Here is a 26,201-nt window from a genome sequence, read left to right as displayed (position 1 = left end):
TCATCCAACCACACACACCCATATTTTGTTTTCAAACTCCATTGCAGTTTATTTCCCACCTCAAACCTTTTGTAAACAATGAAACAAATAAAAGTAAACTGCAAAAAATAACAGAAAAATAAACCATCTTTATGGTGTAAATATTTTACGTCTAGTTGGGGTTTTTTGTTTGTTTGTTTTTACTGTGTAAGAATACTCAACATTGCTATCAATACATTTTTTAAAAAATGTCTCTCTGTGCAAAATGGGTTTAAAAACATAAACAACTGTGGGATGCTGTTTGTCCGTGATTTGGACAACCCAGCGTGTGCTCCCGACGCAGGGGAGACAAATTCTGTCGGGGATACCTACCTTGGCACCACCGCTGTGAAGGTGAAGCCAAAGGCAAGATATTCTTCATATTTTCTAGTCTTTGGCCTGTAATGAAGCTGGTTTGGAAGCATATTTGGCGATGTTTCATCTTCTGCTTTGCGTTTGTGTGGGAGTCCCGTCAAAACCCTGTCCATTATGCTAGCAATGTCTCTTTTTTTTTAAACTCATACTGCACCCCCCTGCAATGGCTCTGCACCCACCCTAGGGGGCGCACCCCTTTGGGAACCCCTAACGTGACGCAAGGTGTGAATCGGGGTTAAGGCACCTTGGAAGGGATCTCAGAACTGCACTGAAGATGGAATAAGCCACCCACTCTGTTCAGCTATGGCCTCTTTTACTCCACTTTGAAACCATCGTCATCTTCTCAATTCAAATTGCGAACATTGGCATTCTTAAAAGGGTGACCTTTATCCTTTAGCTGCAGATGTACCACTGAGTCGAGGTGGCTCTTCTATATTACGCCATGCATGTTTTTTTTGGACTGGCTGTTTAGAACTGAAGAAGCCTCTCGGATGAGAGAAGAAACGTTGTCATGAAACTTTAAAAAGTCCTGTGGCTTTCTTTCTAAGCTCTGTAATTAGTTGGGACATTGTGTAAAATATCAAAAACAAAATGCAATTATCTGCAGATCTCGTAAAGCGTTAAAAGAGGAGAGCATGCTACACTATGGTGAACACGGGCCTCAAATTTTTTTGCAACATGTTGCTGCCATCAAATCCAAAATGACCATATTTTTTCTCTTTAAAATAGTACAGTTTCTCAGTTTAAACATTTGGTGTGTTTTACTATGTTCTACTGTGAATAAAATGTGGGTTTATGAGATTTGCAAACCATTGCTTTGTGCTTTTATTTACATTTTATACAGGGCCCCGTATTTTGGAATTGTGGTTGTACTTCAAAGCAATCCAGCTCGTTTAATTTTTCATAGTATGAAGGCAAGTTTGTGAAAGTTGCAAAAGGATAAGCTAAAGTTAATGTACAAAAAATCCCAGCTGATTCCAAGTAGGAATTTTTACTACTTTTTTACAGCACTGTGTAAACAATATGCAAGTTCTAATAAATCCTTTGGTAATTTCCATTACCTATCCACTATGTGAGTCACAGCACAAAATATCAACAGTAAGGAGTGCTTTGATTCATACAATGTGATATCACATGAATTTTCTGGTTTAATTAAGTTTTCAACAGGAGTGGACGGGTTTGTGTGATACAGAGAAACGAAATCAAAAGCTCTGTGCAGAATGGGCCTACTGAGGGAGGCTCTGGAGGAACAACAAATCACAACTCAAATGCAGTGACAAAGCCTAAATGTCATTGACAATAAAGCAGTTGTGTTTTACAAGCCTTACATAATACAGCAGCAAGATATTTTGCAGTTAACTGTGCAGGGAATTTAGGTTCTTTATAACTAATAGAAATCAATGAAAAATACCGTGAAAAGAAGTAAAGCATACCATTACTGTACATTTAAGTAATATATTGTTTTGGTGTGTCCATAAATAATTCAAATTTCACAATTCATTGTTTTTCACATTAGATTTTACCGAAATGCCTTTAAGACTTTGCATTCTTTGACAAGAAACAAACCACAACTGAAAAACACCACCTCCTTACCCTGAGGAGCTGGACTTTTGCCTGAGATGACTAATTTCTTTATTTTATCTAATTGGTTTAGGTAGCACTGTTAATGATCCACTAGCCTTTACAAGCCTCAAGTATTTTTGAACAAAATAAATATTCTTCCTGATAAAACCTTTAGTTGAAAGTGTCAGGCCAACTGAAAAGTTACCTTAAATATATCTTAGTACTGTGTAAACCTTAGGGTGTTGTAGATTTTAATCAGTTTTTGCATGCACCACGCCCTTGATACACCCGTCTTGTTTTCATTGCATCAGGAAACAGAACTCTAAAGCCTATTATACACAATCATACAAGAGAGCATAAAGATACATTGTAGATAACAGTCACCTATTTAGTTATATGCACGCAATGTTTTTACATTTGAGTGGATCATAAAGTACACTGATGAAATCAACCATTACAGACTACCTGGCCTTAACTAAAGGCACACCATTTCTAGTGTTATTAGGTTACAATGTTCACTTTCCTCTAAAAAGCCTTTTATGATTTTACTAATATTTTTCCCTCAGATTAAAAGTGTTTGTTGGTGACCTTATCTTTATTCAGCCAAGTGACCATGAAAAGAATTATTTACCAAAAAAAAAACAAAACAACCCCAACAACTTTATTGTCGTGAACAGTATTACAGTTACAGTAAACGGTATTTAAACCATAACTCAACAGTAGCCACCCTCAAACAGCTGGAAGGTTCACTCAGACACCTTTTAAGGAAGTCTGAAATGCAGCATTGGTAGTCTGAGGATGAACTACATAACTGACAACCCTGAATAATGAAACACTGACATCACTCCAACAATTCAAAGCTTGTCATGATTCAAGTACCACGCACGCACGCACGCACGCACGATGTTGATGAAAAGTTTAAAAGAAAAAGAAAAAAAAAAAAAGCAGGGCTTAACCAGCATTACAGTTACTTCCATTCGGATGCATCTTAAGAAGCACTGACACTGACCGCTGAGCAAAAAATGTTCAGTAAATGAACAATAAAAGAACAGGCACAAAAACAAAGTTAAAAAAAAAAAAACACTTTAAAAACCCTGCAACTGTGCCTGAAGGTTTTGTTTTTGTTTGTTTTTGTTTTTTTAAATGCGCATTGTAAACTGTAGTCATGCATTAACACCTTCCACAGCTTGCGAACAGTGTGATAAAATAAACCAAGTCATGTTCTCTTTCCAAAAGTCATAATCTATACAGGACTGCTGATTAACTTCTGCCTCCCCTGTTTTTTTGTGTTTGCAACAAAACTAACCAGTAAACATGGAACCACCACAAAAGTGAGGCTACACACAAAACACTTCCTATGTGGAGGTGACAGTCCTACAGGACAAATCAGTTCAAACACGTACAGTAAACACCTGCAAAAGAAGCTATACTAACTGTGACCTCATCAAAATCGTTTGGAATGCTGCATAAACATTATGTATTATATTTTATGTATAAATAAGTATTATATTAGCATGAAAACGTTTCTATTAAGGTAACTTTTGATTTACTTTTCTTTAGCACACAAGTGCTGGAAGTATTTTATGCCCAGTCCATCACGGAGTGCCTCAATTTGTCTTGACAGTAGAGCTGCAACCAGCAGTTATTTTCATCTGCAGTGCTGTTCTCATAATTTGTCATTTGGATAAATGACTATTTTCTTTTATCATGACCAACAGTCAAACATTTAGGAAAAAAAATCAAAATCAATAGATGGTAAATATTAAAAAAAGAAAGCAAAAAAACCCAAAACTCCTCACTTGCAAACATTCAGAATTTGCACTTCATATGAGAGTAACAATTTTACTTTTTTTTTTTTTTTAAACAAATGACTAATTAAATCGTTTCAGTACTACTTAGCAAAGTACTTCCCATTTTTCAAGTGCTCTAAGCACTTTGCCCCTTAGAGCATTTATATTCATTCCTATGAAAATGGCTGGGATGCTCAAGTGTCTCAGTAATGGAAGGCAACGTGGCTTTAGGTCCCAAGGTCCAGTTTTTGTTGTTTTTTAATGAACTCTACACTACTTAAACACTGGCTCCTGTAAAATGCAACAAAACTGAATCTGTCACTCTACAAAGAATGGTGGAAAGTCGCATTATTACTTGGACCTGTAACTTTGGTACACTCATTGAAACATGTATTAGCAGATAATTCACCCACTGCGAGTAATGAAAGAAGACGTCATCAGGTAAGTTTAACTGGATCACATTTTGAAACTTGTAGTATTCAACTGGTGTGATGCAAGTCCAACAATTTTTCAGCAATTCTTTTTTTTCCCCCTTGAAAATAACCTTTTCTTAACCAAGATATGACAATAGCTAAAAATCTTCTCTATCTTGGCGTTCGGCTGCTGTGAAAGTAACTCCTTGTCAGTCGAAATAGTTCTGAGGCAGGCTTCATTTCTCAATCAGACCTCCGTCTTTTAATTTGAAGTAGAAAAATTTTTCTAAGGTGTTGGCACACTTGCAGTACTCGCTGTCTGGGGGGTTGTACTCGCGACAATTGGTGATGATTCGCTGTAGGTCGGCAATAAAAAGTTTCTTGGTCACATAGTATCTGTTCTTGAGTCTTTCTGTCATAGTCTTTAGGTCTGTGAGGGCAAAACAAGGACAAAGAAAATCTGCATAAATTAAAAAGTAATGGCTTAAATACCATAAACAATAACCCCAATTCCAAAAACACCGGGATGTAAAATGTAAACAAAAATGATGTGAAAGTCTCAAACCCATTTATTATCTATATTATCACAGAAAACCTTTTGATGGCAGTAACACATCTCAAAAACAAGGTGGAACATAGGCATAAGCAACTGGAAAAGTAAACTGGATTCAAGGGAAACAGCTGGGAGGAACCCCAAAAAGTTGATTGTGTTCGTCTGGTCATAGCGTTTTCTTCAGTCTGAGGAAGTCACTTGAATGAGAGACAAAATATTTCTCCCACTGAAAACGCTACATCCAGATGAACAGAAGCAACTTTTTGTGATTTACTTACCTGGATGATTGAGCATGCGTCAAGAGAGTTGGGAAGAACATTTTACAACAAATTAGGTTAATCCACAACAGATCAGTAGCATGATTGGGCATTTAAAAAAAAACAAACAAACAAACAAAAAAAAACCCCAAAAAAACAGCAGCTTCTATCAAGGTAGCTTTTTTTGGGAAGGCCACAAATTTCTCAGCAAGACAATGTTAAGTTGCCTATTGCATCTATTACAATAAGAAGACGTGGTAGTAGAAGATTCCAGGTGTTAAACTGGTCTGCCTGCAGTCCAGACCAATTAAAAACATTTGGCATATCATGAAACCAGTAATACAACAAAGACGACCCCGGACGGTTGAGCAGCTAGAATCCTATATCAGACAAGAACGGGTTCAACACTGCTCTCCCTGGAAGTCCAGTAGCTATTGTCTTCAGCTCCCAGGTGTTTACAGATTTTTGATAAAAGAGAGGATGCTACACAGTGGGAAACATATAGTCCCTGTACCACCTTTTTTTTTTAAAGATATGTTGCTGCCATCAAATTGAAAAGAAACCCCTTTTTTTTCTTAAAGTGACAGATTTGCTAGGTTTTAATTTCTTATGTTTTTACTTTGAACTGTGTATTGTATTGTAAAATGCAGGTTTTAAGAGATTTGCAAACTATTGCTGGGGGGCGGGGGGGGGTCATATTATCTAAGCGAGGCTTACTCACCAATAGGAAAACGGATGATTTCGTAGTAATCTGGAGCTTCAGATTTCTTCACTGGTTCCATAAAGGGCCAAGCATCAGGATGAGTCTGCAGAGGTGACAAAGTTTTAGTTAGTCTCGGGTCTTGTTAGTCTGGGTGTATCCTTGTGTGTGCTCCACTCAGGTGTTAGCTGGGGCTTGTACCTGCAAGCAAGTTCAACATACCAAGAATCTCTTTTCCTTAAGTGTCCAATGACAAACATGCAAATCTGCTGGCAGCAGAGCAGCTTATGTTACAAAAATTGAAAACTACAACGTTAGAAAAAAATACTGACTGAAGTCCACACAAGTGCTGCATCCAAAGCAATGGTGTGTGATTGAGTGGAGAGTCAAGGAGGTCAATTATATGAAAAGGCAGTGACCAGTTCTGAACTGAGGAGGGGGCCTTTGAGTACATATTTCACCATCTAAAGCGGTTTTCATGTTTTCAGCATCCACGACTCCGCTTGGGCAGACTGTGACCTAAATTTCGTCATCGGACATTAAGCCCGAGGATATACGTGAATGTCCATGTGCCTGCCTGTTGTTTTGTGACTGGGCAGACTTGTCTGTGTAGAATTTACATTACAGTGCACAAACTACACATATGCCCAGGCAGCGGACTTCGAAGAAGTATAACAGAAATGAGTATTCGGCCGTCGGGTCTCCAGCTGTCCGTGTCTGCAATAGAGTATAATCCAGGCTTTACCATACTGTGACAGTGGCCATTCCCAAACTCTTTGTGAATATGGTACCCATGGAAATAGATCAATAGTCATAACAATTTTAATACTCGAGATCGTGAAACTGAACTCACGGTCCATTGTTAGTCAATGCAAATTGACCGTTATGCAAATGTACTGTTTATAAGGTTAGGGAAATTTGCAGTCAGTAGTCATCCAAGTGACTTGTCTGTGTAGGTTCTCAGTCATCCAGGTCATGGTAGCCATGAGAGCTTGAAAATAAACAAATACAACTGGACTTTTTTTGTTTTGTTTTGTTTTGTTTTAAAGACATTTCACCTCTCATGGATGACGCTTTTTATTGGAACTTCTTAGCACCATGATGTACCGTGGTAAAAGAGTTAACCCTTATAACAGCAAAAATCTATGGTTAACCCTGAAGTTAAGCCCCAAATACTGCTTCCGAATACAGGCCTCTGGTGATCCTCACCTTTATCTGGGCGAGAAGGTTCTTCAGCATGTTGTATAGCACATCAGGATCCTTCACCTCTTTCCTATGAAAGATATAAATGATAAGTAAATCTTTGACTACACTTAGAGGACCTGTAGACTTGAAAAGACACAGCGAAAAGCTAAAGTTAGGTGAATACATCTCTGAACACCAACAATAGTGGCATCTTAGCATTAATACCAAAATCATAACAACTTTTATATTTCAGTAGGTATTTCTTATTATATTTTTTTGTTTGTTTTCTTCACTACTCAATCATTTCTAAATCTTAATCTGTTCAATGAAAGTGTCCCTGCAGGGGAGGTCACAGTCCAAAGCAACATCATTTAAAAATATATCCAAAGAGTTTACCCTTTGTCCTTGTTACTGGGTTTCCAGCCTGTCTCTCCTGAATAGAAAGACAAAAAAATATGTATAAAAATACTTGTAAGTAAGTATTTTTTATATACTTTTTCAGGGTGCAAACACACAAAAACAAACACTCACTTATGCCTGGAATGCTCTCCACTGGGATCTGTCGTACTCCCTCTTTGAAGCAGGTGAGACCCGGGTAAACCTTCCTGATCTGGCTCTGTTTCCTCTCAATCAGTTTCTTAATAATCTATTAACATTTTCAAATTTATCTCATATAAGAAACACACTGACATGTTCACAAAAATGAAGAAAAACAAGGTTTGCTTTAATGAGAACTTCTGACGTACCTCCTTCTGTCTTTTAATGATATGAGAAAGCTCGGTGTAAGGGATTCTAGGGTTCAGTTCGCACTCCATGAGGGTCGCTCCCTCATAGTCTTTGATGTATCCAAGGTATCGACTCTTCGGCACTTTGATGTCTTTGGAAAAGCCCTGCGGAGGGAAAAAGAAAAAAAATTAATAGAAAGACAAAAATGAGAGAGGGAAAGTTAATGCACAAGTCACGCCTGCAGTACCTGCTTCTTGAAGTAGCCAATGGCATACTCATCAGCATAGGTGAGGAAATAGAGGATATTGTGTTTGATGTGGTACTCCTTAAGGTGGTTCATCAGGTGGGTACCATAGCCCTTAAAGAGACCCGAGAAAAAGCACCGTATTTATAAAAGAAATTCCAACAATATTCAGCAATACTGCTCATAATCGTATTCATGTTTATTTTTTGCTATAGGTACATGTAAGTAAGCTGGTTTTTCTGAACTGAAAACTCTTACTGAGTATAAATTTAACCCCTTATTATATACCTTAACTTGCTCATTGGATGTGACGGCACAAAAGACGATCTCTGTGAAGCCCTGAGTGGGAAACATCCTAAAACAGATGCCTCCAATGACGCGGCCATCTTTGATAAGGGCTAGGGTCTTGTGTTTCCTATAAAAAAAAATTAATTAATTAAAAAGACAGAGATGTCAATCATGTGTGGGCCTCAGGTGGCACAAAATGTGGAAAGAACGTTAGACTTACGGGTCAAACACCAGTCGTGTTATGTACTCTTTGGGCATACGAGGTAACTGATGTGAAAAGACATTCTGTAGGCCAACCAGCCACATCAGGATCTTCTTGTTTGATTTCTGGGAAAGTGAGTTTCCAATGACATGAAACTCTATGATACCACGTCTCTCCTCCAGCCTTGCAGTCTCATCACGGGCAGCATTTGGTGTCAACAGATTAGTCTAGCAATATTAAACATAACAAAAAAAACAAAACACAACATCAGTATTAAATGTCTTTAAAATTGTACCAAAACAACAGCGATTTCTTTACATAACCCTGGTGTTAAGTCAAAGCTTTTTAAATACCACCACTTAGGTTGTTATGACACATAGTAAATGTGACTGAACTCATTCATAATTGTTCCATGCTAAAAATGTTACCTTGCCTGGTGAGTTAAAATTTTGATCACAGAAAATTGACCAGGGTGTCTCCTTAGACATGACACAGGTGTTATGAACTTAACCAAACATTAAAAGAATGGAGTTTAACCAACTGACCTCTGGTCCGAGCATAGCAGCAGGGTCAGTGATTGTCATCATGACTTCATTGACCAGCTCCATTGGTATGTCTCCCATCACACGAATCCGCTTGGCATCCTCCAGGGTCAAGGTCTCGGGAAGTTTGCGCTTTTCTCCTGAAAAGAGTGCAACATTTCTCAGATCAAAGCAATAAAAAGCATAAACATGTGCCGACAGTGAGTTATGAAACAGGACTGTCTGATTAAAAATAAAAAGTCTCTACATCTCAAGAGAATATATATTGATTAGCCACGACAGTAAAATCCAGTGACATGCAAAGTGAATATTGAACATTTTGAAAAGAAACCTTAGAGAATTCATTATTATGTTAATTTGATATATATTGCATTACCTACAGATTGTTAAAAACCAAGGATACAGCGTTGGCCTCCCCCACCTTACTGGAAAACAACTGTTCAGAAACTTAAGGAACACTACAAGGAACCAATGTGCTGGTTCACCTTCAAAATCTCATCCATTTGTGCAGCCACAGGAGGTGCTGAAAACATGTCTGATCCAAAGAGGCCACTGACAGCATCTAAGCACTAGACATTACAAGACATTCTAGAGTCCTGTGCAGGTGGTTTTAATGTTGGTTTACACACCAGTCTTTGGTTCTGCTCCTCCAGTATCCATGCTGCTGACAGAAGAGCTGCTGTTCAGACACTTGGACAGAGCAGGAGAGCCAGACACTGAAGCTGGACTGATCACTGCAATGACAGACACAAAGACTTGACATATTTACAAACTATACAACAGGAACTAAGCCTTCAGTCACACAGGTCTAGAGACTTCCTGGCAACCATAGGTTGCGCAAGAAAACTGCACATTCATTGAAACGTTGTGTGCTGCACCAAAAACCTTCTTGTGATTTCTTGGGTTGCTAGCATACTGCCACATTCACTCTTCATTTGCCTTTAAACCTATGCCTTACACATAGACCTAACACATTGCAAAAGCTCAACTGTACAACTTTATGACTGCCTCACCTGTCTGATGTCCGAGCTGTGTGCCATCTGAGGCCGGCATGGTGAAATCAGCCTCCCATATGGGTGAATTCTCACCATAGATTTCCTCCTCCAGCATGGACAAGAACCTGAAGACACACATGTACAAATGTAATAACCATAAAGTGATCCCCACAAGATGAATGTGAACACTGTCCAGTGCACCATCAAGTACACTGATAATCTTTCTGCGGCTTTTCAGTTTTCCTTTTAACTTGAATACAAGCATACACTGTTTCAATAAAGCTTATCCTTACTTGGGGAAATGTGTGAGGATAAGTGTACGTTTCTCTGGTAGCAGTTTATCCTTCTCCACCCTAAACTTCTCCAGGAGTTGGCGTCGGGTGACGGTGAAAATGGATTTGAGCAAGTTGCGCCCAAACACCTGAGTGGTTTCATAGCGCGGTAAGCTGTCATTACTTTGTGGAACATGGCAATAGCACAACCACCTGCGATCATAAGAAGAAACACCTTATTGCACAGACTGACATAGAATAGTCACCTTAGAAACAAGTAAATGTGCGCATCAGCTTTCTCTAATATCAAATGAACGCACCTAGTGTAGTCCACTTTGTAAGCTGTCCCATCATCCTTCTGGGTACGTTGACGATACTGCGTAGGGGTCTCAAGCTTCCAGTAATTTAGGCACAAAAGGAACATCTTTGACAGTTCAAACATGGTCTGTCTTTCCTTTGGTGCAAGGTGGCTGAACTTATACTGGACAAAATTCAAAACCCCCTGTGAAATTAAAAGAAAGACAAAAATATTTAAAGATTTAAAGTCTGTGCTCACCAGTCAGTAGACACTGCTTAAGACCAAAACATTCACCAAAGCTATTTTCTTAAAATTTACCTGCTCAATGTTGGGCTTCTCAAAAGGTGGACTTCCGAGGGATCCTTCTACAACTGGCTGGCTCATCTGAAGGATGCATTTCCTCAGCAGCTGAAGGAAAGAGTGAAGAAGGAACGAGACAAGTTTATATCAGGCTAAAAAAAAGTCATGTACATCAACTTGTGAGTCCAACTGAACCACCATCACAATCACACAAATGTTTGAATGCCTTTTACATACCTTAAAAAGGTAGAAATAGACCTGCTTGGTATCAGTGTCTTCCTCTTTGTGTACAGACATAAAAAGGTTCTCCACATCAACCACCATCCCCAACAGCCTGTTAATCTCATCCTCGGACACGTTCTCCAGATGTGACACATGATTAGCTGTAATTAAGGTGTAAAGAAAAATGTAAATACATGACTGGAATACACGTTTGTTCGTTATTACAGCATTTCCAAGGTGAGCAGTACGTGGATGCTAGTTTGTACCCAGAGCATGTCCACAGCTGCGGCAGGGCTCGCTCAGGCTGGCTGCTTGCTGTTGCAGATCAATACGTGTGGCCGACGGTGGGTTTGGGTTTTTCCATCCATTGCACTTGCATGTGTCATTAGCCTGAAAATACACAAATAATCCATACACATCGATTTACACAATAACACAACTGTAGCTTTTGTACGTAAATGAATGACTGTTCAGTTAGGCTAACAATAAATGCATTTTTGAGGCTTTAATGTGAATAATACAGCAAATACAAGACTGCCTTGACAGTTAAAAACTGATACTGCAACACATATGTTAGGTTACGTGCTACATGTTTGTTTCTGAATATACACAGTAATGCTAATACTGTCCGAAGAGTGCTTTGTTATGGTGAACTTTGGCTAGCTATGCTAGCTACCTTGCATGCGGAGAATACGCCAAGTTTTTCAAGCTTCTTCGCCCGTGGGAAAGCTCGGACTTGTGCTTTTTTCTGGCTTGCACGTTGTTGCTGGCTGAGCCCTGGTCTGACCGGGTCACTGTTCCCTGATCCTGAGCCTACAGTAGTAGTAGTACTGGAGCCCGCTGACCCAGCAGACTGGGCTTGAAGAAGCCGGGGTTGCAAGGCCTGCGCCGCCGGGTCCGACATATCCACGCTGCTATAGTCTCTTTCTCAGCTCCCGTTTAGCTCATATGCTGCATTCAAGTTCTGTCGGCAAAGTAGGATTTGTTAGAATCGCAGCAAAGTTATTTTGTACTGTCTACGGTTAAAACCGATATAGCCTTCTTCAGATTTATTGACAACTGATTTATATTGCTCCTCCCCTTAACGGACCCCGACCAGTTAAATCCGCCCACAGCATAGATCAAACGAATCAACTCACTGTGAGGATTTAGGTTTTTCCTTTAATATGCTACACTTCTGCATGTGTAACACGTGCAAAAATAGCTAACAAAGTGCCTGTAAGGTTAGGAATCTTGTCAGTTATATGTCCTTATATTTTAAATGCGTTAACGTAAATATTACCACAGATCTCCGCTTGCATGTCTTCGTTGCTCACCTTCCTGCCGTGTGTTGTTAAACCCTCTTTAGCTAGCAGCTCACCCTCTATTGGCTATAGTGGGATCTGCAGCTCTCACATTTTTGTTTTACGTAAAAGGAGCCCCAGATGTCACTGTATGCACCCCAGAAGTCAATGACAATCCACAGCAAGTATTAGAAAAAATATCCAATATAAATGTTTAAACGGAAGTGTCATTATCAAATAAACCCCATCAGGTAAATTTAAAGTTTTAGGATTCCTTTAGGACTATTATAGAAGGCTAAAATCTGCACCTTTTGGCCCTTTTCTATAGGACAATGTTAAAGGATAAGATGGACTTTTTACTCTGTTTGTCAAACAGATTAAACACATTCTGACTAAGGAGTAACTAATCTGAATAGCTCCACACATCCAAATTCAGGATTAAATATCCCTTTTTATACATGTTCTCTTTTAGGCATGTCAGCAAAACAGCTGCCACAGACAGAAACTGACCTCAAGTGTGTATGCATGTTCGTTTCCACAATGTGAAAGTGTGATTTAACAATAAATAATAATAATAATAAAAACAGTTCTAGCCAGAGACCCAAATCCCCCTTGGGGTTGTGTCAGGCAGGATATTTGGCATAAAACTCAAATCACACGACCCCTTAAGTAGCCTTTATACATGTCTTGATGAGTGCTCAATCATCACAGTAATGAAATCCCAGAGAGCTCAGCAGTGTTTTTAGTGCAAAGTACAGCTTCAGTTTCAGCTGACTACAGGTTTCCCCAGCCTTATAAATGGTACATTTGCATAACAACTGAAAGTAGCACCACTGACTAACAGTGAGTTCAGTTTCATCATCGTCAATATGCAAATTCTCATGATTACTGACCAGTGGACATGAGTACCATTCACAGACTTGTGAATGACTTGGGTGACTTGGGGAATGAGCAGGGGATTTTTTAAAACATCCACGTTTTTGTTTTTAACATTATTTTGCTTTACGCAGGTAAACAAATTTATTTTACAAAACCAAAAACTACCAGGGCCTGATGCTAGCAATCAATTGTGTGTTTTAAATTGTAGTTTTCAACATGTCACACCCTTGTCTCCTGCGCAGTGTCTTTATGATCAAAAAGCTATTTGTAACGTAGTCATATCTGACCAAAGACATGCTTCCGTTATGGCTAATTTTTCTCCAGATTGTCCTTAGCGTACTTCAGTCTGGCTTGAAGATGTCTCTTATGCAGATGTGGGGGTTTTCTTGGTCTGCTGTCATTTCCTGTGGAGAGGTCTAGTGATTGTCTTCTTTGAGACTACATTTATCAATTTGGCTAAGTCTTGGCAGTAGTTCTGGGGTCTTTGACATTTTTAGTCACTTATTTATTTTTTGTCTTAAACTTATTTTTATTTTTGGTATGATGCATTCTCAAGCGACAGCTGGAAATCTTGCTAAAGTTTTTATACTGTATGTAATATAGAAGATTCTCCTCAGTTTTTCCTGAATTTTACATGTTCTGAGCATTACAAATTTAAAGCAGGTCAATGCAGAGCAGTGTGCTATGGGTCATTAAAAAGGTCAGTTTTTCCAGTAGGCAACTTATAACTTAAAAATAATAATAATAATGATGTCATTGTGTGCAAATAGAAATCATTTATGCTTATAAAGAAAACTAGCCCATTTAGAAATATTACATTGAAAATCCCTTGCTTTGTAAAAGAGCACTTGGGAAGTTTTTGCAAAAAAAAGCTTAAAGGCTTATAATTCTGTCCACATCTTTATATAATTATATATTTAAATAGTTTATCTGGAGCTTGTTTGTTTGGATGAGATGCCTACGATTTATGTGACTAGAATTTCTACAAACCACTTTGCAACCTTGGTTAGCACAAAGGATTCACCTTTTCACAAAACACCTGGGGGATAACAGGAACAAACAAAAACCTAACAGTAAACCTGTATTTAGCGCTAACTGAACAATTACCTCTCTACTTTACTGATCTCTTCAGATGCACTTAGATTAGCTAAGGGATTATTATACTTGGTATTTTCCAGGAAACTCTAGTCAGCATGTGTTAACAGCCAAGAAAGCAAAGCCAGTTTAAATAGAAATGTAATCTTTAGGAAATCTCAGGATATTTAGACCATAGCCCAGAGAGAAAAGAAACAGGAAAGGAATCGGGAAATATAGAGAGTTACTAAAAGTAACGCCAAAGCCAATTTGTGACCAGCTACATATAATACATGCCTTTTAAACTCTTGTCAGGCAGTGGGATAAAATCATCTACAAGCCACAACAGTACAACTCATAGTTGTCATTACTAGCAGAAGCTGATGTAGATATATTTTTAAAAATCCAGTGTGATAGGACAAAATGATTAAACAGGCATGCAAAGAAACATAACCTTACCCTTGTTTATTCATAAAATTACATTTTCCTTCCTCCTCCTTCCCCCCCTCACCTAACAGCAGTGACTGCCGTGCAAGTTCTGTTGTGCTAGTCTTTGATGCCATAACAGGATGATGACAACAGTGTTGAAAAGCAATCCCTCCCTGATGTGCAGAATACAAATAAGGAGAGAAAAAGAAAAAGGAAGCTGAGGATAACATCTAAATTCACCAAAATGATGAGACAGAACCAGTGCATTTAATACCATAGATCTTCAGAGAGAAAAATTAAGACATAGAAAAAACAAACAAACAAAAAAGAAAAATTACAACATAATTAAGGTTGACAAAACATCATGTAGAGATTGGGAAGATAACGTTTTGACAAGAACTACTGTTTGATTATAAACTTGAAAAGTCGGATACAAATACAGTCATATGTTTTCAGTACACAATTGTGATTTTGGTCACGAAAGCAAATCTTGCTTTATGTATTTGCCATTTTACACCGATGATTCAAAGACATTTCATTAATGCTAAAAATTACACGAGTGACAATGTTATTAAAGTACTATTTACTGTTTATTGTTTAATAACATGGTTGGATGATTGTAAAACCTGAAAGACTAGGCTTTAAAATCATATTGACCAGCTTGTGTCAAAAGGAAACAGAAAAATAATAATAATAATAATAATAATAATAATAAAGATGATTTATTTCAATCTACACAGCTCCATCAAGATGGAAATATGTTTCCATTCCTCTTCTCCTGGTAGAAACCTTTTTCCAAAAATCTGACCAGGGACAAGACAGAAAAGTGAAGGATGCTGCATGCACCTCTATTTGAGTTTTAACCGCGTCTCAAGACCACGGTGGAAAAACCTCAGAAATTTATGGTGCACGGGAAAGAAAGAGGGCAGAATAGAAAGGGTAGGGCTAGTGAGTCTTCTTATACTCCTTCTGGTTGCATTACTTTTTGAAATCCTTTACACAAATACAGAAACAAAAATGAGTGGCGCTAGTAAGAGCCACTGGTAATGACTGAGCTTTGTTTTTTCCTTCTTCCATGAATGGGATGCACTTTCCCCCCCAAGATGACATCAAGGGTCCATCATCAATCGAGAGGTCATGGATTGGCATGAAACATGATTCTCTATGAATAAGTTGATTTCTTGAACTGTTGCTTGGTTCGCCAGTTTAAACCATCAGTGGAGTCTGGCAGTTTACTGGCCAGTGGATTCATTTGCCAAACAGTTAATTGGTGCCGTGTTGCTCATAGGGTGGTTGGTCTGACCGTGGTTTGGTTTGACCAATGGGACGTCGTTTGACAGCTGGCTAATTTCTGGTCGGGTTGATCGAAGCTTTAAATTGGTTGCATCAGCCGATTCATTGTGCTAGTTGCTGCCCCCGCAGCACTGGCCACTTCTGCCCTGTGGTGCAGCTTCCTGCAGGTCCACGCCACCTCTGGCTCGTCCGCCGGCGCCTGCTGCACCCTGAGGCTCGTTTTTCGGAAGCTTCTTGGCTGTTTTGTGGTACAAAGTACAAAGACTTAATTCCTGTACTATAATAACATGACAGTAAAGGTCCAACAACCTGCTATTTTCATTAGTAATAAGATTTTTTTTAATAACTTAAAAGAAACAAATTCAAACATTCCCCTGACATGTAGGGCTATTTTTCCAGATAGAATTTTTGTGGTAATGTAATGAAAATGCGACCTGTAGCGTCAGTTTCTTTTACTGAACTACACCTGCAAAGCATGAAAGGTGCCAGACTGTAGAACTAGGCACCTGTTTACCCATGAGAGGCTTACACTTGTAACAGGATGTAAATATTAAAAGGCGTGTCTTGTCAGTGAGCATTTCATTTAGTTGGTCGACACTAACAAAAAGGCCCACACCATGGTTTAGAGGGTTTTTTAAGGTCTTTGTACACAAGTGTGTGTGGGAGGTATCATTCCTAAACGAGACAATGCATTCAAAGGGGGTATTTTTCTACTTTGCCCACAACAAGTCAAATGCCATCTGGTTCAATAATAATTATTATTATTTATTAGTTATTATGAGAAGGCATAGATGCTGACATCTCCAGAACTGCGCAACTCTCACAAACAAGTCTAGATTTATAAATAGCACTGTAGGACAGAGGAAAATATCCTAATCTATTTTTGGTGTCAATGTCTCAACAGCAAAAAGCCTTTTTTTCCTCTGAACAGTCCAAACACCAAAGTTATCCAATTTAGTGTAATGCAAACTGAAGAAAATCAGCAAATTCACATTTTACAATCTTCAGCAATTCAATTAAACATTTACGTGAGAAAGGACCATCAGTGGTCTTATGCAGTATGTTTTGATGAGGATTTCTGGCAATGCCCCCCTTTTTTTTTTTCCTTGTATGAAATGATTATTTTGGCCGATGGACTGAGCAGTGCATAAAAATGAAGTCTAAAGTTTGCCACCTTGCATTCTTAACATTTATCATCATTTCTTCACATCGTTGTAAGAAAATGATTACTTAATCCAGACTTTAGAATTCCTATCATCAGGATGGTTGCTGATTTATTTTCCACTTCAGTACTTAATAAGCTATTATCCCTCTGTCTAACACTTACCTATAGCCATAAAAATCTCATTGACATTCATTGCAGTCTTAGCTGAGGTTTCCATGAAGAGCAAACTGTTGTCATCTGCATATGCTTGTGCTTCCTAAAAAAAGAAAAATGCAAGCAGTATGAATTCACAGTCGTCTGTTAAATAATTTCAGAAGCTTTCACGAGCTTCAGCAATTGATCTCAGAACTTTCTCATTACCTGGAAATCTACAGCTCTCTTGTTTGCCAGGTCTGCTTTGTTTCCTGCAATTGCAATTACAATATTCGGGCTGGCTTGTCGCTGGAGCTCCTTCACCCAGTTCTTTGCACGTGTGAATGTATCCTTTAAAAAAAAAGAAAAAAAAAAAGAAAAAAATGTGCATCATTACATAACGCTATGCTTTTAAAATTTAAATCACTGCTGCAGGTTTTTCATTTTACATTTGACTGAAAAAAAAAAAAAAAAATAGAAGGCCAAAGGTCTGATTGCTGTTAAGCAATCATCAACCCAAGCTGGAAGACAAGGGTCAGCAAACAAATGACGTACGACTTTTGACTGTCCACAGTCCTGTCACAGCACATGTTACTTACTGTGTTGGTGATATCATAGACCACAATGGCAGCCTGGGCTCCTCTGTAGTACATCGGTGCCAAGCTGTGATACCGTTCTTGTCCAGCAGTGTCCCAGATTTCAAACTTAACTGTTGTATCATCCAAACATACTGTCTGTGTGAGGAAGGCAGCTGGAAAGGAAGTCGAAAGAAATTATTCAATATTTGACAAAGAGGGGGTTTAGAGAAAGCAGAAAAGTCATCATCTCTAGGGGTGGACTTTCATATTTAAACTTGGTTTTGTAATCACAATATCATTAATATAATGAGGGAAATCAGTCACTGAATGAAAAGAAGTTTAAACTTGCTGATAAATTCAGACTCCAGAGGACATGCCAGCTATGGAGATAAACCTATAATGCAAAAAGACAACAAAAAGAAAAAAAACAAAAAAAAGCTACCAGGTACATACAACATGCTACGGTTTATGAACAGAGGCAAAGCTCAATTTAATTAGCCAACTGTCACAAGACAGAGAAAACTGAGCACTCACATAGCACATACTTTAAAGCTTTGTAATCTTTGACTAGGCATGCTGCTGACCAACCACAAGTTCAGGAAAAAAAATAAAAAATGCTGACTCGTTTCAAGTCTTTTGGCGAGTGTAAGCACTGAGTTTCCTGTCATTACATCCTATAGCCACATTACTCACAAGCAACCTGATACAGGAAACATGGGGAAAGTTGGTTCTACACAAAGCAAAATGAAAAACGACCAAAAGAAAGGACAGAACGAATGAACCAACTGTTCAGCACTGATTTAACACAGTTTACTTTTGGCATTCACCTGATACAAAATTGCAATACAAACAACTTTAATTAAAAGTGAGAAACTGCAATAATACATAAATATTGGATCCAGACATGAGCAGAGAGGTGGTGTAATAAATGTTGCAGCAATAATATTGCGATAGGTAGATGAAGAACTGAAGAAGAACCTTTCCCTCACTTTCACTGAACTCAAACTTTGTCATTAAGGTAAGAATGATTTTTCCATGCCTTTGTATTATACAGAAAGATCTTTTTGGTCTTGCTAATCACAACATACTTAACAGTTTTTACAAGTGTAAAGAAACTCCATATAAACCCAACATTGAGAAGCATGTGAATGGCTGCAACCCAGGAAACAAATACAGATACTTTGCACCACCTCCTTACATTATATTTGTCAAAAAACTGTTATCAATTAATTTCATTTTTAAAGTCATTAATCGGTATTCAGTCTCCATTTCATTCTTCAGCTAATCATTTCCTTACTTGCTTACAAATACATGCATTAGTTTGTTTACTTTACTGTATTGAGTATTCAGCACTGGAATTCTAGTAGGAGAGTAAATGTATTAATAACTAAACTCAGTGATTGTTTGTCCAGCTGGACCAATGATTTTGCTCAGGCAGAAGAACCCATAGTGTAGAGAAAAAAAACATTTAGCCATCACCTCAAATATATTTTAATATCATCAAATATACATGTGAGGAGTTTGGTGGCTCATTTTAGCTGCAAAGAACTGGTTACACGACTCTTCCTGCATAGACTCTAGTAACAGAAAAGATTAAGACCTGCAGGCAAGCAGTTCTCTGAATTAGCAAGGACATGTTTTTGTGCTTGAGCACCTACGTTTAAAACTTTTTAAGAGTCAGAACAAAAAGAAAAACATTTGTTTATGATTACGTTTTAAATTTTTTGAAATTATTTGTAAAGTCTACTTTTACACTGTAGATGAACAATTTCACACATGCACTAAGAGTCTGCTTACCTGCACATACACACAAGACATATATAGCTTTGATGCTACATATGTCTGTAAGTAAAGCAGAAAGTCAAAGAATAGAATAGACAATTGTGGAAATCAAGCAAGAAAAAAAAAAAAACCCAAACAAAAAAAAAAAAAAAAAACCCTCACCTCCGATGGTGCTCTCCTGGTACTCATGGAACTGGCCTTTGACAAAGCGCAGCACCAGGCTGGACTTGCCCACTGCTGACTCTCCCAACAGCACTAGCTTAAACTGGCAGATCTTGCTGCTTGCTGCGGTGCCGTTGGTCCGTGCTGGTCCACCTCGCCCTGCCATATTGCAGTGTTGAAAATTGGGAGAAAGAAGGAGGAGCTGGGGGAAGAGGGTGTATGGCTGACTTCAGGCTTGGGCTTACTATAGGGGAGCTGATGAAGTTAAGCTGGACGTAGGAAAGTTTAGGTTGGTTGGCAGATTTACTGGAAGAAGAGGAGGCCTCACCAGTGGGAGCTGCAAAACACAACAAATTTAGTTAAGCTCTACTCCAAACAAAACAGATTTCTACTCAAAACAACCACAGTCATTGTGAAACCTGTGAACACCAGTAGCATCAAATCCCCCCAAAACAAAATAACTCCTTGTTCCTGCAGGCAGTTTGACATAAGAAAGATTATTGAAGTAAGCAGTAACACTTTTTCTTTAACCCAAAATGATTAAACAATTTAAAATCCAAGTTCTTGACACCAAAACTCTCATCACATTGGGCCTCGAGATAAATAGTTTATAACCTAACTTTATTTACTATAAACAAGAGCTGAAGGAGAGCACTTAGTCTCTGATTTTAAATTGTGTCCTCCAACTTGCTCTCACAGGTTAGGTTATTAAACATTTAAATGGCTGAAGCATGCATTACAGGATGAAATTCTTACTTTTGCTTAATTTTTTTGGCTTAACTACCAGTTAAAGCAACTTGCCTAATACACAAATATAAATGCAATATAATTCAAAATGTTCCTGTGATTTCAAAAATAGCCACAGCTCAAAGATATAGTCATGCATCATTAATATATTTGTGGCTGTTATCTATATAGAAAAGAAGATAAACTCATTAAACGTTAAGCATTAACCACAAAAGAATGCCAGCAGTGGCTATTGGCCAAATTTTGTTTTGCAAGGACTATATGGCTGTAAGAACAATAAAACAAACCTTTAAAAAAAACAAAAGGGGGTTTGTGGTTAGTTTAATTTGGTATAAAATAAAATCTGTAGCTTATGTGTAAACAGGACACCACCAATTTGTTCCTTTCATTTCGCCTGCTGTTAGTATGTGAAACCTTGCCTGTGTGTGTGCGTGCGTGCATGTCAGTTGGGTGATACACATGAGGTCAGCCAGCTTCTGCTTGGTCAAAAGACAGGAAACACAACTCAGCTCAAAGCAGGAAGTGAAGATTGCAGAAGACATTTTACTGCTGAGCACATTAAAACCTGGGATAGACTCAGCTTGATCACAGGAATAGCTCAACACAGAAGCATGATGAACAATCAAGCCACGTATGAGGACTCTTCCTTAAAGACAGGGGGATAGCTCAAGAATGAGGGAAAAATCAAGATGCGGCATCATGGCTAATGATTTGGTTGTGCCAGCTCCACCCCCGCCTGTTGCTGAGCTATGCTTAATCTTTAGCATGTGACTGTAGATCATGGCTTTGTCAATGAAATATTAAGAAATGGCATGTTTTATTTGACAATGAATCACCCAAGCTACAGTCAGTCAACAGACTAACAGACTCCAACACATTTCCATTATGTTTTTGGAGGAACTGGTTTAATTTAGCATTTGCAGATATAAGGAGCTATTAAAAAAATACACCAGTTCCTTTACAGTTTCCTGTTATGCAAACAAAAACGATGGCCATAACACACAGGCATTACATGTGTTATGGTAAAATAAATATTTTCCAATTTCATTAAAGCATTAAAGTCAGTTAACTCTTACATGGGATTACAGCTGTATACATGTACAGTAGATATCTCTAGCAGTACACTAAAGTTTACGCTGGGCTCCTTAACTAGTAGATCGGCTCTGTTTCACAGCCTAACAGAGAAGGGAAATCCTTTATAGCACAGCAGAGTTGGAAAAGTCAGTCTGTACTCATAAGATTAACATTCCTCACTAGGCGAATGAGTTGTTTCTTCCTCTTTTTTCTTTCTTTTTCAAACAGAAGAATTAACTTAATTCTTCTGTTCTTAGAAATAAGCTACATAGTAATAGATCAACTATACTGGTACTGTCCCATGATACTGGGAAATTAAGACCTATTCAACCAACATTCCTTAAGAAAAATTTTTTCTACTATTTATAGTATTTAATATTTAATACTGAATTTCAACTTTTGACAATGACAAAAGCACTGCATTCGTAAAAAAAACAAAAACAAAAAAAAAAAAAAAAAAAAACACACAAGTTAGGCATCTTTTGGTAGCAAAAATTCATCTTCAACCAAGGACCATGACGCATTTTTTTTTAATAAAAAGAGGATATATAAATGGGAAAACAAAGTACTAAAAATCAAATTCTATCCACAAAGCCTAGCTGCTGGATTGATGATTTAGTAATGACTGAGAGCCACAACAGTAACATCAAAGCTGGAAGCAGCTGACAGGCTTGCAATCAGAGACTCTTTGTTACACTGATAGAGACCTTCACACATCTTAAGCAGCATCTGACGGATGCTGTGATGGCAGCCCTAAAGGGTACTGCAAACCTCCACAGGGAAGTGGGTCAGGGAACGAGAGACAGTGGGACATAGGTCAGAGGGGGAGGAGAAAAGGCAGGAAAAAGCAACAGACGAGAGGGAGAGGCTGTGAAATATTTATTGTGGCCCCCTGTATGTTCTGCTGCTGGCATAATATCCAAGAACTTAGTAGTGATAGCGGTTTATTGCAATCTAAATTGGAGAATGCATGCACAAATTAAATATGTTTAAACAGTCAAAGAAGTGATGAAAACATTTTTTTAATTGCACTTGCTCCATGAACAAACTCTAGGTATCGTTAAACATTAGTTATACTGAAAAATTAAGCAGAAAGATCAGGTTACCAGCTGCTATGATCAGTTTTCAAGTGTTTTTGTGACTGCTAGATTTGAAGATTTTGTATTGTTGTACTAGTGCGTAATCGAGGCTCTTATGCAGAAAACAAGCTGTCGCCTAACACCATTTCTCAAAAGACCATATTTGCAGAAGGAAAATAACAGGATTAATTCTCCATTCCTGGTCACACAATTAAAAATGACATTCTGTAATTAATAAATTTTGGTTTGCCTGGACAGTATGATAATTTCCTTAAACTTCAGACTAGATTTTAGAAAAAGAAAATCACTTTCACATTCAATTTATAAACTAGATTAGCAACCTGCCACCAAAACACTGAAATTACGAAGGCAAGCAGAGACATGTGCAGTTCACTTCATTTGAAGGGTGGGGTCATGGAAGAAATGGTATCTGATGAGGGGCTGCATGACCATACTTTTGTCTTAGCTCATAATCCCATCTGCTTGTACAGATGGCTGTGTCCAAATTTGCATGTACACATGAGCATATATTAAAGGCCTATCTATTGCCGCCAAAGGTGATAGTTTGTCCTAGGTTGTAAACAAAGATTGAAAAGCAGCACCATTCTTGGGAAATCGAAAGAAACAGGAAATGCTCTGAATCCAAGATAGGTGCTTTCACAGTTTGGGGGGGTGGGGGAGGTTAAAAACAAAGAATTGGTTTGGATTGTGATTTTAGATGGGAATGTGGTGACACAATACAGGAAAAGCAAACAGCACAGTCATCACGAGCATCACTGGCACCCCCCCCCCACTGTGATGAATGAGTGAATTAGCATTAGCCAGAGGCCAGATCTTCAGATACTAAAATTTAGCAATAACAAAAAAGAAAGCTCTCTTCATTTGTAACTGAAATGAAAAATACAATCATGTCTGTATGGATGGTCAGATGGATCCCAAACTGAGACCTTTCATCTCATCAAACTGTTTAAAACAGACTTTGTCCCCTTTATGACTTCAAGTGATTTTAAGTGAATTATTAAATAATGGGATTTGATATTTGATCCTTTACACAGATTTACTCAAAAATTTAGTCTAGTTGATTAAGCGACACTTAGTAGATCCAGCTGTCCGTTTAACTACAACAACTTACAACTTTAAAGGCAATGCCAAAACATAGCACCCAAATGTTATGCATACTAGTGTTCAGCTAATTTGCAGTCCTTCTTTATTTTAGGGCTGGGTTGTCAAAAAGAGTGGCTGTTTAAGAAGGACAAGGTCCACATGCCATAAACATGAGAGCTCAGGCAAGCAACTGTAAATCACATCATTGTCTCAAAGGCCAAGCTCTGTTCCCCGTATTAAGCCATAAACATAAGCTGTGAAGATACACAGCATACAAAAAAAAGTATTTGATGTTAAATGCAAGAAGACACACGTGCAGGCACATAACAACCCCAACGATGCAATATGCAAATGTTACACCACAAAGTCAGCAGTAATGACATTTTAATGATGAGAAGGCACTGCCATAAATACAACTTCAGAGGTAAGCAAGAGACTATATACGTACATTTACTCTGTCACACAATGTGATGCACAAGTGCAACTGATAATAAAAGGCACGAGATTGTGAAAAAAGATTACAGCTGCCTTGATAGTATATCTAATTTAGAGAACATAAGGCGACTATGATGTGCCTCGACTGAGCCTAGACCTCGCACATAAAACCAGTTACTAGACACTTAACCGGTGGCAGGAACGTAACATATTAAGTTAGTTAATCTACAACTAATATTTCAAAGTAAGTGAGAAGTTTTGCTCGGTCGATGCCGGGTTAAGCACAATGATAAGGCAACTTAAACTGTAAAGCAACGCTTGCTTCAAAATAATCGATAAAATAACTATCAAACAACAATGCACCTGTCTTGGCTAAAACGGTACGTTACATTTAGGTGCGATAAGGAACCGCTATCATTAACGTAGACGACGCAACTGCAACTTGTGAGTTCCACTAAGCACTTGGCTAACAAAATGAATGCTGACCACATAACGTGAAAGAATCAACCTTGTTGCTTACTTAGCAATAGCGCCCTTTTGCTAGCCTAAACTGACAAAGAAAACAAAGGCTACGTTATTGGCAAGGAAACTTGACTTCTGATAGCATTAGCTGTGTTAGCAGCTACGGCCAAAAGTCGAAAGCGTCATTAGACAACTTTCCTTTTCTCGGCCCTGTGTCGTCAGCTGTCTGACGTTTGAGAAACTCCGGGACGTCTTATTGCGTCCACTTGCTGGCATGAAACGATGTCACATTTTTTTAAGCAACCTCAGGGCTCTGCCGTGGCATTAATATATATTTTTTTCAATATTTAGAATGTTTGTCCCACAGCGCAGCTCGTAGCTTCCCTCGATCCAGTCTGATAAGGCATTTCGGTTGAGCCCGGACTTGGCTGACATGCTAAGCAGAAAAAATAATAATAACAAAATAGATCAAACTACAGTAAACAGTTTGTCGACAAAATAATCCAACACACGTTCAGTATTGCTCTTCAAAAACATGACTCTTAATTTCAAGTTGTTTTACTTACATTACTTTTTCTTCCTTCGCTGGTCTCATCGGCAGCAGCTGTCTTCTTCTTCTTCTTGGGCTCCGGCCTTCCCTTCCGGTTAGCAATTTTTCCGGGAACCTCCCACTTTTTGTCAGTGGCTTTCTGACCAATGAGGACAGCGGGTTACGCTAGACCCTCCAGTCTGCAGCAAGGCATTTTTTTTATCAAGGTTTTATTATATCTAGTCATAAATAACATCTAAAATTATCTTAATTTGAATATAATTATAATATAATGATATGGTGTTTATGAAAATTATGTATAATGACAATAAAACTTGTGCTTTTCAAATGGCGTGAAAATTTGTAACAAATTTTGTTTAGCATAATATTTTTAATAAGCTTGGGATACAATCTGCTTTCATAAAGAAGGATACTTTTTTAATTTTTACTAATATTTTAATGATCCTTGTGATGTCTCCAATGTCGAACAGTAAATTCTGATCTTCATCTTCCTTTGGCTTCTTCATTTAGGGGTCACCACATCATCTGTCGCCACTTAACCCTATCCCTAGCATCCTCCTCTGTCACACTAATCCTCTGCATATCTTTCTTCACTATATGAGTCTTCTCCTGTGGGCTTCCTTTTCTCCTCCTGCCTAGCACCTCAGTGTTTGTCCAGTATATCTACTATCCTCTTCTATATATGTCCAAAACATCCTTGCCTCTTTAACTTTGTATCCAAGCCACTTAATCTAAGCTGTCCTTCTGATATACTCATTTCTAATTTTGTCCATCCTGGTTACAACCCAATGAATATCTTAGCATCTTCAGTTCTGCTACCCCCAGCTCAACCTCATGCCTTTTTGTAAGTGCCACCATCTCCAAAAACTAACATCTTGTAAATGTTTCCTTTCACCTTTGCTGCTATCCTTCTGTCACAAATCACCTGTCACTCATTTCCACCCACTATAACCTGCCTACTCATTTTTCTTCGCCTCTAATGGGCAGTGTTTGTTGCTTTAGATTGTTAAACTCACCAACTTTCACTATC

General features: G+C 38.3%; 2 protein-coding genes across 2 annotated transcripts; both read right to left on the bottom strand.

Annotated features, from left to right (window-relative positions):
* Positions 1 to 2,595: 2,595 nt before the first annotated feature.
* On the bottom strand, positions 2,596 to 12,282 carry kat2a (K(lysine) acetyltransferase 2A). Its single transcript, XM_063472241.1, has 19 exons — positions 12,226 to 12,282; positions 11,620 to 11,907; positions 11,210 to 11,333; positions 10,959 to 11,104; positions 10,740 to 10,829; positions 10,444 to 10,625; positions 10,145 to 10,336; positions 9,870 to 9,976; positions 9,486 to 9,590; positions 8,860 to 8,996; positions 8,333 to 8,541; positions 8,113 to 8,239; positions 7,828 to 7,938; positions 7,601 to 7,744; positions 7,386 to 7,500; positions 7,251 to 7,287; positions 6,879 to 6,942; positions 5,691 to 5,775; positions 2,596 to 4,589 (listed from the first exon to the last, which is right to left on the bottom strand). The coding sequence occupies exons 2-19, from the start codon at positions 11,845 to 11,847 to the stop codon at positions 4,396 to 4,398; spliced, it is 2,397 nt and encodes a 798-aa protein (XP_063328311.1). The 5' UTR covers positions 11,848 to 11,907; positions 12,226 to 12,282; the 3' UTR covers positions 2,596 to 4,395.
* Positions 12,283 to 14,853: 2,571 nt separating this feature from the next.
* On the bottom strand, positions 14,854 to 25,297 carry rab5c (RAB5C, member RAS oncogene family). Its single transcript, XM_063472240.1, has 6 exons — positions 25,188 to 25,297; positions 19,721 to 20,057; positions 17,798 to 17,949; positions 17,427 to 17,549; positions 17,229 to 17,322; positions 14,854 to 16,139 (listed from the first exon to the last, which is right to left on the bottom strand). Exons 2-6 carry the CDS (start codon positions 19,884 to 19,886, stop codon positions 16,012 to 16,014), a joined length of 663 nt encoding a protein of 220 aa, XP_063328310.1. The 5' UTR covers positions 19,887 to 20,057; positions 25,188 to 25,297; the 3' UTR covers positions 14,854 to 16,011.
* Between the last annotated feature and the right edge of the window lie 904 nt (positions 25,298 to 26,201).

This window comes from Pelmatolapia mariae, linkage group LG4, assembly GCF_036321145.2.
Source record: "Pelmatolapia mariae isolate MD_Pm_ZW linkage group LG4, Pm_UMD_F_2, whole genome shotgun sequence".
Classification (NCBI taxonomy): Eukaryota; Metazoa; Chordata; class Actinopteri; order Cichliformes; family Cichlidae; genus Pelmatolapia; species Pelmatolapia mariae.
Note: the sequence above shows the minus strand (reverse complement) of the source record. Positions and strands in the feature narration are given on the sequence as shown.

Bases quoted from the DNA above. Each gene is read 5' to 3' on its own strand.
- kat2a (XM_063472241.1), bottom strand. From the start codon at position 11,847: ATGTCGGACCCGGCGGCGCAGGCCTTGCAACCCCGGCTTCTTCAAGCC. The intron at 11,105-11,209 runs GTACAAACTAGC...CCTTAATTACAG, and splicing joins CAGCTGTGGACATGCTCTGG to CTAATCATGTGTCACATCTG. The intron at 9,591-9,869 runs GTGAGGCAGTCA...CTGTCATTGCAG, and splicing joins ACAGCTCGGACATCAGACAG to TGATCAGTCCAGCTTCAGTG.
- rab5c (XM_063472240.1), bottom strand. From the start codon at position 19,886: ATGGCAGGGCGAGGTGGACCAGCACGGACCAACGGCACCGCAGCAAGC. The intron at 17,950-19,720 runs GTGAGGGTTTTT...CTTCCTTTCCAG, and splicing joins CCAGGAGAGCACCATCGGAG to CTGCCTTCCTCACACAGACA. The intron at 17,550-17,797 runs GTAAGTAACATG...TTTTTTTTAAAG, and splicing joins TCTATGATATCACCAACACA to GATACATTCACACGTGCAAA.